Below are 15,321 nucleotides of genomic sequence, written 5' to 3' on the forward strand. Positions count from 1 at the left end.
ATTCTCCTTCATCCCCTCCCTCTCTTTTCTACCACCATACCCTCTAGCACGTTCCTCATGATACAGTTCCTTCTTAGCCAATGTTCCAACGAGTTTCTCTTCCTCACCTCAATAATATCTAAAGGTACAAACAAATAGTCACTTTTCTTGCCTTTTTTTTTTTTTTTTTTTTTTAATCAATAATCTTACATGAAATATCATGGAAATAATGGCTCTATAAATACGATGTAGGTGACGCAATCAGTACGTACCGGCGTTCAAATTTAGTGGCCGGTATCCCAGCCGAATTTTACTGGGTTCTTCCCTAGTTCTACCTGGTAAACATTGGAATGTTAACTTTAAAATAAATAGAATTCACCTTGTTTCAAGGAACAATAAAATCTTTTCCAAACAGATTCGTTGTTCTCTGGCAATTATTAATACTATTTGAAGTTGGGAGCCTCGAGCAAATGACCTATTAAATTGTCTGATTAACCAGATTTCCGTTAGTACATTGAAGTAATAACATAGAAGAGAACAATTATTATTTCCTGCGTAGTACGTCTTGGGGAATTATTTGTAGTCCACGACAATCTAAGAAGAAGAAAAAAGGCATACTAATCTATAGAATCTCAATATAAAGTGCTGAAGTTATCCTTTTTACCTAACCAAAAAACATGCATTAAGCGATTTAAAAAGTCATTCTGAGATTTTGACTACGTGAATAAGCAAGCAATGATGTTACCGACATATCTGAGAAAAAAAAATATCCCAAAATGCACCGAACAGGTAATATTTGCTCTCTTTTATACACAAGTTCATTAGATTTGGATCGAATCAACTTGCTCTGAACAATGATACACACCAACTTCTCTTCGCATCTATAGAGGAGTTGATATGTCAAAAGTCGCTTTTCTCCATTTATCAATACATTACTCTGAACAATCTGCGAATTAATGAAACCTTTATAGTAATTATAGCTTATGAAGAAACTGTATGAACGGCTGTCTTCTATACTAACTGTATTAATGTCAAATTGAGTAGTTTTGAATTTAAGCTGTCAGACAGCAACGAAACTATCTGGAAAAGATTTTGTTTTTCCTGCATGTGAGTTCTCGCAATTTCTTGATGGCTATTTTCACCCTCGTTCAATCAGAATTCCTGCGGCTAAGAGAGTTGTACCAAAGTGTGTGTTCAAGAGATGCTGTCATATTTATGTCCCTTTAACTGTGACGAATGCCTTATATATATGAGTTTTAGAGGTCACTTTTTCTTTTCACTTTAAACCGTTGAGTTTCCAGGGTATTTCTCGTTCTTTACTGTATGATATTTTCAAGTGACACAGAATAGATCACAGGCTACTCACTCCATTCAGAACGGAAACTGGCGCCCAGTTTGAATCTGTTGACAACACAGTATCTCAAAGAAAATAACCGTTTCCGTACCATGCAGTGGCAGAAGACGACTAAAAGGTCAATCTGGCAACACAATGAGGCCATCATGATTCTGTCTAGATTTTATACCTAAATATCACTATTAGCAAAGGGTGGGATTGCCAACTTAAATACTGATTCTCGTAGATACTGGAACTTTTCTTCTCAAGCCCCTTCCGAAGTCCCGTTTTTACTTTTGTTTATTTTATTATTATTGAGTTTAACGTTCCAGAGTTACGCACAGAGGCTAAATGACGGTGTTGGTGGTAATGAATAAAACTGTAGATTGAAGAAAGTGAGAACAAACGAGACAACCCCCGGAAAACCCATGTACACTGTGTTTATCCACCACCCAAAGTCAACTTTGCGCAATCGGACAAGGGATCTCACGTACCTGAAGTGAGCGCTCTATCATTAAGCCACCGCAGATCGTTATTGTTAATTGTTCCCAGTGTAAAGGTCTTTAGAAAATATCTGAAATTTTGTTGAAAAATAACAAAATAAGCACATAAAAATAAAAATTCAACATCTGCCATTGACAATTACTCTTGATCTTATACTTACTTCGAATCAAGTCCCTGACCTTCAAGCAACAATGATGCACTGGCGTTGAAACTGGAATATGCTTTTTCAAGCCCCAATTCCAAGGTATTTTCATCAACAATCAGGATCATCATCGAGAAAAGAAAATAGGAAAATCCCATCACAATGCACAAGGAGCGCTCTCCAGCAGATTCTTCGCCTCGGAAATATTGTAGAAGTAGGGACGCAAGTACTTTACTACAAAAGCATTAAGGAACAATTTTATAAATTGCAATAAAACAATCTCTTGAGGAAGCAGAAGAGATTAATTTCTTCCTTCTATTATACAACAAAAAGATTTGCCAAAAGTAATCCAAAGTGCTCCCCCCCCCAAAAAAAAAATCTATAGAAAAGAGTTTTATATCTGCCAACTTATATACGGTAAACACCACGAGATAGAACAAGATTGTAATAATTCAGTTATTTACCACTATAGGACTGCTTGAATGCAAAGTGACAAGTCCAAAAAATGGAAAATTAGACTAATGCCTTCATTCACTCCTATACATGACTACTTTCTTAACAAGACGATTGTTTACAGTAAACTATACGACTATAAACTGCATAGTTATTCTTTTTATTGCCAACATAACAAAAATATGAATTGTTCATGGAGTCCTGAAATTCAAATTTCTGTTGCAAAATTTCCCATTTGGATTCATTTATCGAATAGTAATTAGACCAAATGTTACAGAAAGCAATTAAAACAGAAAAATGGAATTGACAGTAGTATAACTTATGATTACAGAGAGTATCTCTGACGAAAACTTTCAACTAACATTAAAGAAATTCCCATTTATATATATATATATATATATATATATATATATATATATATATATATATATATATATATATATATATATATATATATATATATATATATGTGTGTGTGTGTGTGTATAATTACATAGCTAAGAATGAGGGGAGAGAATTTTCGAATTTTCGTACTTAATATACTTCAAACGAAGTTGCTACAATATTTAACATCTTCTAGAAAGAATTTTGTGTGTCATTCCATGGGCTGTGCAGTGAAGATGATTTTTTAAACAAACTGTGTTTCAGTGGTGAGGCTACATTCTACGTGACGGGAAGAGTGAACAAGCAAAATGTTCGTATATAGGGGACTGAAAAGCCTCATAAAATAAATGAAATTATGCGTGATTCGCCAAAAACTAGTAAGATTTGCGCCATTTCATCTTCCAAAGTGTACGGTCCGTACTTTTTTCCGGCAGAAACTGTGACTGGAAAAACATTTCTATACATGTTTACTATGTGGCTTATCCACAACTTGAACATGTCAGTGCAAACTTTATCTATGGACTGGATGGAACCCCTTGTCACTTACATCACAATGTTAGGAATTATCTTAATGAGAGACTGTCACACCACTGGGCTGGGCGAGCTGCTTACAACGATCAACAGCTTTTACGTTTGCCACCAAGATCATCGAACTTAAATCTACTGCGATCTTTTTCCTGTGGTAACATCTAAGAGACACTGTCTACAAATCACCTCTACTCCAAGATGTTCGTGAAGTGCAAGAACGCATTACTGCTGCGGTGCAAACTATGATGAAAGCACGTCGAGACGGGTCTGGGAGGAATTAGATTACCGAATTGATGTATGCAAGGTAACAAAGGAGCTCACAGTGAGCATTGTGAATTATTGTATTATAATTTCTTAGTACTAAAACTTGGACTGTTGTAGTACTTATGTGTAAAATTTTAAGTAATTTGACAAACAAAATAAATAAATAAATAAAGGAGTTGAAATTGTTTAAATTATTTTGAAACACCTATATATACTGTATATCGTTTTTAAAGACAAGGGTATTCCTAGCCGATAACCTCAAGTCTTCCGTTATTGACATTGTACGTGGGCGACCTTGTCCTGACCTCCAACGTAGTATTATTCCCGTCTGTTAAAGCATGTTCATAGTCTGGAAATGACACTGAGAAGACATGCCGAAAGCCTCAGCTATCACACGTTGTGTCTGCCCAGCATTCGTCCTACCTACAGCTCTCTATGCCACAGATTCCGCTAAATTATATCGTCGTTGGTGCCATTGTTAATATTCAACACTACAGCAGACTAGTGATGAACACTACAGCGGACTCTGCGTGTCTAAGTGACACTACTCGGTTTTCGAAGTTGCCTGATTTTAAGTATCATCACAAGTTGTACCTCGTGTCTTGTGATGTAACATCTGCATTCAAAAGTCCAAGCCACCTACCGCAGAAGCATTTCAATCATCAAGACAACAACCCCCCAAACCAAATACATCGGAACTTTTGATATTCCTCTGTCATTTTGCGTTTTCAGGCTTGTTTCCCTAATTATTTTGATCAGTGTAGTTATACAATATTCTTACATTAAATAATGTGAAAAATGGAATTCCCTTCTTTAATCTTCTTAAAAAAACAACCTGCAACATACAACTTAATGTTCTTAATTTAAATCTCGCACTTCCAGCACTTGTAAAATCACACTACAATATGCAAGAAAGGATACAGAGAAAATCCAAGAACTAGTAAACACCATAACATACTGAGATTGATTTCATCCTTTATCGGAAGTAGTCCATAGTATACCTAGAAAAGCAAACAAAAATTACATGCAGATAAAACAGTAGTGTACAGAATTTACGCAAAATAAGACAAAGAAGATATGTACACGACAGTTTCAGAAAGTACAAAACTACTCTCCCACTATAAAGTTCATTTTTTTATTTGAACTCTTACACGCTTCTTCGAGAAAGAAAAAAGGACTAAATCAAAGGTAAAGAGGGGGGCGCGGTGGCTCAGTGGTAGAGCGTTTACCTCTGGTGCTTGGGGTCCCGGGTTCGATCCCAGCCCCCGCCAAGTGAACTTTGTGGTGGACAAACACCGTGTTCGTGGGTTCTCCCGTTTCCTCCCACTTACTTGATTCCACCATTTCATTCATCTCTCACCATCACCGTCTCCTTTAGCCTAACCGGCATAATCGTGGGACGTAAAACTCAAAGATTTCATTTCATTTTTTTCAAAGGTAAAGATCAGTAAAAGTGACAGGATAAAAATGGATCGAATTCATGTAATATTGAAATCATTTACTTTACATGTTATCTTATGAAAATGAAAATCGAGACCTACTATTTAAGCAATCTAAACCATTAATACAGGAGGTAAACTGAGGCGCATCTCAGACGAAAGGGAAGTATACATTCCGCGAGAAAAATGAAAAATTAACGCTGCAGAACCAATCCCCCGCTTTATGTAACAACAACCTGAATAGTTTACAGATGCTCTGAACGCACATTATGTAGTTAAATATATCTCTAAGTGTCCTAACAATTTGCATTTGTTCTTTCCTAAGCAATTACTCATAGCACAAGTGTAGGTTTGACAAAGATTCTTAATGTTATACATATGAAACATTATTACGTTAGAAGCTTTACAGTAGTACGGGTAACAGTTGTTTCCATCTAAAGTGAATGGACTTAGTGCAACTTTGATCACATGGAGACTTTCCTTCGATTTAAAAAATTAAGAATGTGAACATTACCGTTTATATATAGTGTATGAAGTATTAATTAATCAATTCTATATATATATATATTCATAATCTCTTAGTTGAAAGCAACAATACAATATGATAGATTAAGCAGCTTTTAGTGTTCCATTAATATTGAGGAAGTCGAGAGTGATTCAATCAAATCGTTTGTAACTTTCTACTTTCTTTCTTTTTTCTTTTTCTTTTTTAAGGACACTTGGAGGTAAGTGTTCCAACTTTTCTGAATATTCATTCTCCCTGGAAAGAATGTCTCTGAATTCTGCATTTTACTCAAATTTGAAAGATGTAATGCAGTCTTCAGTTTAGCATCATTCTTCAGTTCAGCTCTTCAAAATCATTTATTTGAAAGTACATAGGCACAGACCCATAACATACCTTCTTAACTTACATAAATAACAATATAAACATTGCAATATTGAGTAAAAAGTACAATAAAACTAGAAAGAAAAGTAAAACATGAAAATCATGAAAAGAATGTACAATACAAGTATGAAAAATACAGAGTACATATCAATAAGTTATCAAACAAAAGTATTCATAATCGTTACAAATTACTTCCTACACACATTTCATAAGTTTACCTCTACCATCTGCAAAATGGTCAATCCTATCATTAAGTATGTTATATAGTTTGTGAATTTTTATGATTAAAAAAAAATCTCTACGACCTAAGGAATGAAAAATAAATTTTGATTTCTGGAATTATATCTTGGTATATAAAAAGGAATGCACTGCAATAACGTTGAATAGTTGAACTAGCAATTTTATTCGGTAATATATTTCTTAAAATAAGAATCGAATGCAGACTTGTTCTTCCCTTAAACTATTCGAAGTTGAATATGAAACAGAAACGAGAACTGATGACGAATAGAGTGAAAACTGATGGAAGATTCTCGTAAAAATCCATCAGTGGAGAATGTTTGCTGTCATCTAACGGTGAGATGCGTTTCAATAGCAGAAAATGGGATGCGGATGGCTATATATTGCAATAATATAATTTAAAAAATCAGAATTCGTTTGTTATCGTGTGGAGTAACGGACACACGTGAGTCATTGTTACCTGTTGTTAAGATATTAATGGATTGATTCCTTTAAAACACATTATGGGCCTCATAGGTCCCATCGGATCTACGGTATTTAACAGGCTGTGTAGGTTCCATAGAACTTCATGTCTGCTCTGTTTCGTAACTTTCTTAGGAGGCTGGTGGTCGGCTCTTGATGGAACTTTCCCACCAGAACGAGTCGACGTGGCCCCTTCAAAGGCTTTTGTGCTAACGGTTCAGTAACACTGCATTTTAAATTTTTTTCATTTAAAAAACTTTATAACGGCTCCATGGGAAAACCCCAAAATTCACCGTGGCGCTAAAGGTCTTATTAATAAACTCGACTGAGATAAAAACTCTGGCTATCTATTCTAAATAAATAAATAAATAAAATTAAAAAAATAAAGTAAAAAAATCGTATTTGTTCAAGAGTTATAGTTTAAGCTAACGAACGTACGTAAATTACCGTTACTCGGGAAAATGTAAATGGATTCACTTCGTGAACAAACTTGGATGAGAAAATCTCACTGGCTATCTATTGCGAAAAAAGAATTATAAAATTCACTTAAGTTAAAGAGTTATCGAGTGGAGTAATGGACAAACAGAGGAACGTACTAATAGTACAATATTATAAATCCCACTTGCGTGGTCATAATACTATTAAGATTGTTTATGATTGTAATAAACGAAATCTTTCAGTTCAATGTCCCACGATTATGTCCTTTAGGTTAAAGCAGACGATGATTAAGGCAAGTGAATGATGATGGAAGAATTGGTGGAGTGAAACAGTGAGGGGAAACGGGAGTACCCTGAGAAACCCCGCGGACACGATATTGTCCACCACAAACTTACTTGGCCGGGGATCAAACCAGGGACCTCACGCATCAAAGGGAAGCGCTCTACCACTAAGCCATTGTGCTCCCCCCTTTCCTTCATGAGTTTAGGATAAATAAGTCATAGGAATACTTTTCATAACGTAGTTAATTGGTTCTCAAAAATGTCTTCGCTAAGCAAAACTATATATTGTTCGAGGTTTATATACAATGGGTTTAAATTGAATCTGTTCGTCATGTAAATTCATAAAAAATAGTGGATATTAATAAATATGTTTTAAAATAATGAAGAATGTTTCTCTAAACCATAGAAAATCCTTTTAAAAGTATAAAACTTGCAAAACCAAAACAAAACAAATATTTCTTTAGTTCTTTTAATCTTATGTCCCATGGTTATGCCCTGTAGACTACAGAAGAAGGATTACTGAAAGTGAATGATTATGAAAGAAGCTGATGGAATGAAAATATGGAAGGCAACGGAAGAACACCGAATACACAGACTTGACATTGTCCATCACAAACTCACATAGACTGAGAAAAAAATGACACGAAATCTTTCAGTCTAACGTCCCACGATTATATCCTTTACCATAAGGGAGACGGATGATTAAGGCAAGTGAATCATGATAGAAGAAGCGATGGAATGACAATGTGGGAGGAAACAGGGAGTACCCAGAGAAAACCCACGGACACGATATTGTCCACCACAAACTTACTTGACCGGGAATCGAACCAGATACTTCACGAAACAGAGGTAATGCCTCTACCACTGCGCCACCGTGCTACTCCCCCATAGAGATTGAACCAGATGAGCCACCGAACCGTCATTCTTCAATTGTAATTCCTATCATTACATCACAAGATAATACTCGACTCGACTTATATATTATTTTCATCTATATATGCATACGCGCTGCTTATTGACTTTGCTTATTTTTTTTTAACTGAATTGCTAATAAAAAACGTATAAGAGTAAAACCCGCAAGGATAAAAAAAACTGATTTAATTTTCAAAAACCGGTGTTAAAGGAAATTTTGAGTTATTCAAAACCGTATTATGCAACTTATTACTGAATTTGTTTTAAAAAGCGATGTTACTACTCTCAAAAATTCAAGTAAGGATTCCCAATGGCTCCCTAGGATTTTTATCGGAATCCTCTTGTCATCTTCCGAAGACACTTGAAGGTTTTACAGAAACATCCAATTCAAGTCTCCTTGTTTTCACACTTAAAGAGTGTTCCATCATAATTGAAACACAAGATTTTAAGATGCAATTTAATTTTTCCATTGGGGCCAGGATAGTTTGATGGCAGGGTGCTTATCTGTGGTGAGTAAGGTCCCTGGTTTGATCCCAGCTCGCGCGTGTGTGGGTTTTCTCGGATTTCTTCCTCCTGCTTTCTTCATTTTCTTTCACTTTCGTTTATTATTCTCATCATTATTTCCCTTAGCTTTGGTGTATAATCGTGGGACATTAATATATACCAGGGCAGTCAAAAAGTTCCCAGAATGTTGTAGTTTTGGCATTTCTGATGCAATCACAATGACTCTTGTACAGCACAGTCCTTAGGTTGTCTACTTATGAATTTGGTGAGTGTGAACAGGCCATAACAGGCAATATACGAGTAGTGTAGCTGGACAGAGAAGTGCGTGGTGACCAGTAGGTGCAATGTCGCAGTTCAAGCAACGCGTAAACAAGAAGTTCACGTGGAAAATCTGCTTCACAGATTTTGATAGCCTTAAAACAGCTTACGGTGAATAATGCTTGATGGGATATCTGCCTTCAAAGGTGCTCATTTCACCACCGTTGAAGACGATCAAAACCAACGTGACGGCTGAACTGCTGAAGATACAGTACTAAAAGAAATGAAATGAAATCTTTTGAGTTTTACGTCCCACAGTTATGCCGGTTAGGCTAAAGGAGACTGTGATTATGAGAAATGAATGAAATGATGGAATGAAGAAAGTGGGAGGAAACGGGAGAACCCCGAGAAAACCCACGAGCACGGTGTTTGTCCACCACAAACTCCACACGGCGCGAGCTGGAATCGAACCCGGGACCCCAAGCACCGGAGGTGAACGCTCTACCACTGAGCCACCGCGCCCCCTAGTACTAAAAGAGGACTATCGTCAGTGTTTCCAGCAATGGCAGGAGCAGTTGAACAAGTATGTGTGTTCCGAAGAAGCTTACTTTGACGGCGATTAAGTACATGTGTGGCAATAAAGAGCTGCAACAAAATTCCGAGAACTTTTTGACTGTCCTGGAATATATCCATCTTATAAAGAAACAAAAAAAAAAAAAAAAAAAAAAAAAAGTTCGGCCGTCAGATACAAATCGGCATCTAGTCCTTCACAGCCCTTCATGGGCCATGGTGCAAAGAAATTTAATTTCAATTTATTCTTTTAAAAAAGAAATTATAACGAAATTAAAAAGAAGACACATAAAAAGGAAATACTAGTACTTACTTCTGTGAGAAAATATACCAAAGCAGCATACATGGTAAAATCCACCAGCCACTGATATTCAGCATAATACCTCAAATGAACAACATCTAATGATGTTACCTTCGCAGTTTCTAGCTGAAAAGTAACACATACGACCTTATTAATAAATTTAAAAAGGTAATTCCTTGATCATATCTGAAAAATCAATTAGTACAAGATTTTCTCTCTACAATGTTATCGTTAAAATTTATGGCAGTAGGAGCGTTTATCATTCACTCTATTCATAGTTTTGCGCAAGATTCTCGAAAAGTTAACATCCTTAGTTATCGAATGTGTGTCCGTATACGACACTCAATATGAAGACTTGAATAATAAACTATGGATGGCTTGCTAGCATCTCGCATATTGGAGCAGCAAGGATGTAGATGTTTTGTCACAACAATGGAAGTTCTACGATTTTATTCGCATGATAAAACTGTGAAGGCACTGCAGAATAATAATTTATATACATGTAATGCAACTAACACATAAAATACATTCTGGAAATACCTCACCTTGTAATATTACCAATCGATACATCCCTATTAAAAAGTAAACTTGTCTAATTTATATTCAGTGTCCTTATTTCTAGTGTGCAACTGCAGGATTTTCGGTGGTTGGGACTTTCACCATCTTCGGGTGCCATTTCGCTAGGAATGGATTATTGGGTTGAAAGTTTTCGGTAAATTATTCGTATAAGGGTAGGTTTGGAGGAGGACAATCTCTAAAGAATATTATTTAATCAATATTTTGAAGAACGTGTTTACTGCAGAGTTTACAGCATGCTCTTTCTCAATACTCACCTATAATCCCTAAACCCTCCCGGCTAAAAGGCTAGGAGGAAGGCTGTACAACCGACTACCGAAAACTCAGCAAATGCATACAAAAAATCAGAACACCGAAAATAAATAATTACTAATCTTAATATATTACCTTTTTTAAAACTGATCTATGAAGGTATTCGTGAATGTTTCACGCAATCTAGAAACTGATTTTACTCTGCAGGGTGACAACTGGCTGCTTTTTTCACTTATTTTATTATTTTCATTGGTAAAGTGATTAGTTTGTAGCAATGTTTTTGTTTGCGATTTAAAAATATAATTTATCGTGACATTATGTAATCCATAATACTGAATAGAGTAATTATGAAGGATATGAGCGTGGACGTTCAGTTAAGATGGAAAAGGATCCGAGACATGAGTACACCACGTGAAGGAGTTTGGTTAATATGGTGTGATATTTTCTCAATATTTAAACCGGAAATGGTAGATTTATACCACTGCCGATTTTAATAAAGATTAGAGTGAAGATGAAATATATTCTTGGAACGCTTAATTGACAACAGAATATCGTTTCTCACTCTGTTACCACTTTCACTCTATAAAAAATCAATGTTAAAACCGGAAGTGGTAGAAATCAACCACTTTTGGTTTGAAAAACATGTTAAGAGAAGATGGTATCTATTCTTAGAACGCTAAATCGATTCCATAAAACCGCATCTCGCTATCCCTTAGCGTTTTTACTCTATGCAGATCAATATTGAAACCGGAAGTCCTACTGGATATTTACCATTTCCGGTTTTAGTAGATACTTATGGAGGAAATGAAACGTATTGTTGACACGCTTAATCGATTGCAGGAAACTGCTTCTGTCTATTACCGTTTTTACTTTATATCGATCAAGGTTAAAACAGGAAGTGTTCGATTTTCTACCACTTCTGGTTTCAATAAAGATATTGGAGTGGAGATTGAATATATTCCTGGGATGCCTAATTGATTACAGAGACTCGCTTCTCGCTATCCATTACGGTTTTTATTCTAAGACGATCAACGTTAAAACCGGAACTGGTTGATTTCTGCCATTTCTGGTTTGAATAGAGGCTTAAGACATATCGTAGTTCCTATTTTCAGAACGGTAAATCGATCCAAAATCCGGTTTCGCTATCTGCTTTGCTCTATGTAAATCGATATTGAAACCGGAAATTTTAGTGGATTTCTACAACTTCCGGTCTCAGTAGAGAGTTATGGAGATTGAGATGTAATATATTCTTGGGATGCTTAACGGATTGCAGAAAACTACATCTATCTATTTATTATCTTTTTTCCTTTATAGTGATCAACGTTAATACCGGAAATGGTTAATTTCTACCACTTCCGGTTTGAGTATCGGCTCAAAAAAATCCGTTCCGGTGATCCGTTCACTAAATTTGATGATGATTGATCACTTAGTTCTTGAGACTGATGGACGAGGTAAATATATATAGGAGCTTTGGTAAGACTTAAAAAGACAAAAACAATTATCAGACGGTACTGATTATAATTCGTGATCTTCAATATAATTATCATTTACTAATAAATTTGCTACTAATACCATGGAACTTGATTTGAAAACATTATTGTAGTAACACTAATGCGTCTGAACACTACTGCACTTGTGTAAATTTCTTTCATTGTCATTTAATGTTGTGCCTTCAGACAGTATAAAATTAGCTGTGATATTTAAGCCGCCACACGACTTGAAAAAAGTATATAATAGTATATAAGGGGGAAACAGTATACATACTATTGGTAATGCGTATGTATAGCACTGAGAACCAAAAAGAGCTTTTAACTCTTAACTAAAGTGTTTGTTGGTGTGTTTCAGTGGGAGAATTAATTTTGCAAAGCATTATAGAAATACAATATAGCGAAACAATAATTAGTAGTTTGTGAAAGTGATGAAGCGCTAAGCTTAAACGATCAAGATACATCTTTTCTCTTGGTCTGAACCAATGACCCGGAGGCAATGCACTTCTCAAGTATTTCTTGATGGATGAAACAAGCTTCTCGGCATCCACTTTGTAGTTCCGAGAGATGTATATCTTTATGGCTTGCAATGATTTCCTCTCCTTTCCTTCAAATTCTTGATGGTGTTGCTCACCATTTCTGATGTTCTTGGATGAGAAGGTGTTGTTTTTGGTTTCTTAGGCTTTGCAGGCTTCTTTGTAGAAGCTTGTGCCGGAGCTGCAGGTGCTGATGCCATATCTGCCATTGCTTTGTGCAATAAACTCAATGATACTGAAGATAAGTGTTTACATTAAAAATATGAGAACAGTCTTTCAGAATAGGCAGACACACAATACTCGACCACGCTGAAAAGTTTTTTTTCTTTCTTCAAATTTCATTTATTTTTATCTACGATAAATTTATATTATTTATCACATCATATTTATTTACAGAAAACATACCTGAATATCTAGATTTCTTGGGACGTGAAAAGTGTCGCCTGTTTTGCCATTTTCATATCTACCTTTCTTTCCTTTTCCCTTCTCCTTCGGAACTCCCGCTAACGTCCGAAGCTCTTCATCTGTCGGATACAGATAACGGATTAACCTGCGCAGAGAATAAATTTTTACTTTAAAAAGAAAGTGAAAAAGGCTACATACAACTAAATGAAAAAAGTAACTATATACATATTGGCTAAACGCTTCATCAGATAGTGAGAGCAAGAAGTAGGAAGAAAAGAAAAAAATAAAGAACAGACAAACAGCTACGAAACATCCAGATGGACGCTAACAGAAAACCAGATTTACATTATAGCCTTTTGAGATTGATTGATTCTTCCCCTTTCCCACATGGTGTCCAAGTAGATGCTTCACCCTATTTGAGTGTCCTTTCCTTTTCCCTACCTTCTTCTGATGATGCATTTAGCGGAAGTGTTTATAGCTTGATAGATAATTGAGCGTATAGCACATATTAAAACTGTCTACCAATGTTCCTTTATGAAACGACGGGTGGCATTTATGGTTAATGAACTAACTATTACAATATAGAGTTTGTATATATTTTCACAAAACTGTTTGTTATAACATAAACATGTGAAGAACAGCACAGAGGATATTCTTAAACCTTATCCCCGAGGAAAAGTACTTGTGGAACGTATTGGAAATATCGGGTAAAAAGAAACATTATTAAGGTTAATTTTTGATATATATATTTTACCTTTTACAGTGCTGAGTGGTAATGTTTTAAGTATTCTTTAATAAACACACGCATTGCATCAAAACACTACATAAATAATACATCTACAGATTAATAGGTATACGAAGTCAATGATTTCTAAACGTTAAAGATTTAATGTTCTGTGTATCAACGATCACAATAAACGCATATTGATGATGCAAACATAACATAATTAATGGAATGGCTGACTGTAAAGTTAGAATGAACGAGAGTATCTGTAAGGTGAAAAAAAAAAAAAAAAAAAAAAGAGAGTTTCGTTTCACATTGAAAAAATTACGGTAGACTTCCAAATTATATGCATTCAATATTGAAAACGGAAGCAGTAGCTCTATAACTTCCGATGCTTCTAAACTGCAGAAAAGATGCCAGTCCTGTAACTCCTTATACACAACTTTTATCTTAACAACATAATTTTCGTGCTTCATTTGACTTTTCTATAAATAAAAATAGAAAAAGAAATAAACAAAGGATAGTACACAAGAATAGTACATACTTGGCGCGATAGCTGAAACAATTGGGATGGTGATAATATAACTTTATGAGCTTTGTAACGGACCGTTATAGGTTTATTCATTTTATTTCAGTGTTAATGTTTCAATGTTTGGTTTATGTTTATTACTTGTTAATCACCTAATCTTTATGTTGTAAAATTGTCTCTCTGACATATAATCTTTGAATTTCATTTTTGTATTTAAGTTTCAAGAAGAAGAAAGTGTGTAATATATAGAGTATTGTCTTAAAACAAAACTGCTAAATAATTTTGAAAAATAATTTTGTGAATTTTAAACCACAAAATAATCACCTAAAGATATAAACTACAATTATTTATTATTCTGCTTTCTATATTTTGTGAAAGGGATTTGTAGCCAGGAAGTTTAAAAGAAAAAAAAAATTGATGTATATGTAAACCAACGTTCTCCGGAATCCTACAGGTAACATTAGCTGTACGAAAATACATTGGATGTAAGATTCATTCACGTCTGAATATACAAGTTTTCTTTCATTGGTATTTAGGTCATTGTAACTATGTCTACGATATTCAACAGATTTATTAGCTACATCCAATTAGGCATTTTCTTCCGAGGGCCCACTGTCTTAGTTACGAACCTGTAATCTAGATCATTCGTCTACATGGAGAACAGAAAGGAGTGGCATAGCTTAGTACGCGTATAAAACATTATAGAATGCAGGCTTTTGATTCCTAAGTTATTGTCCATCACAATTACACTTGTGATATATATCGCATGTTATCCGACTTTGACTAAACTTCGATTGGTGGTATACGTTCACGAACTTAGTATGCATTCAAACTTAATATAAAATATTATGGTACGTGAATATTTGACGCTGCGCATTGACGTTGCGTTTGAACTCAATGGAATCAAGAAATTTCATCAAAACGCGGTTGATAGGAC

The 15,321-nt window shown here is 35.2% G+C and overlaps 1 protein-coding gene across 1 annotated transcript in view; it reads right to left on the reverse strand.

The window, feature by feature from the left end:
* The window catches only part of emei (transmembrane protein 161-like emei), a 47,659-nt gene that overhangs the window by 18,484 nt on the left and 13,854 nt on the right, over positions 1-15,321 (reverse strand). The window contains exons 3-6 of the mRNA XM_081749219.1: positions 13,132-13,276; positions 9,888-10,001; positions 4,509-4,588; positions 1,977-2,192 (exon numbers count right to left, since the gene is read on the reverse strand). Coding sequence (XP_081605345.1) covers positions 1,977-2,192; positions 4,509-4,588; positions 9,888-10,001; positions 13,132-13,276 — 555 coding nt within the window. The remainder of the gene's footprint in view (positions 1-1,976; positions 2,193-4,508; positions 4,589-9,887; positions 10,002-13,131; positions 13,277-15,321) is intronic.

The sequence above is a fragment of the Thermobia domestica genome, chromosome 2 (assembly GCF_964235325.1).
Source record: "Thermobia domestica chromosome 2, izTheDome1.hap1.1, whole genome shotgun sequence".
In the NCBI taxonomy this organism is placed as follows: Eukaryota; Metazoa; Arthropoda; class Insecta; order Zygentoma; family Lepismatidae; genus Thermobia; species Thermobia domestica.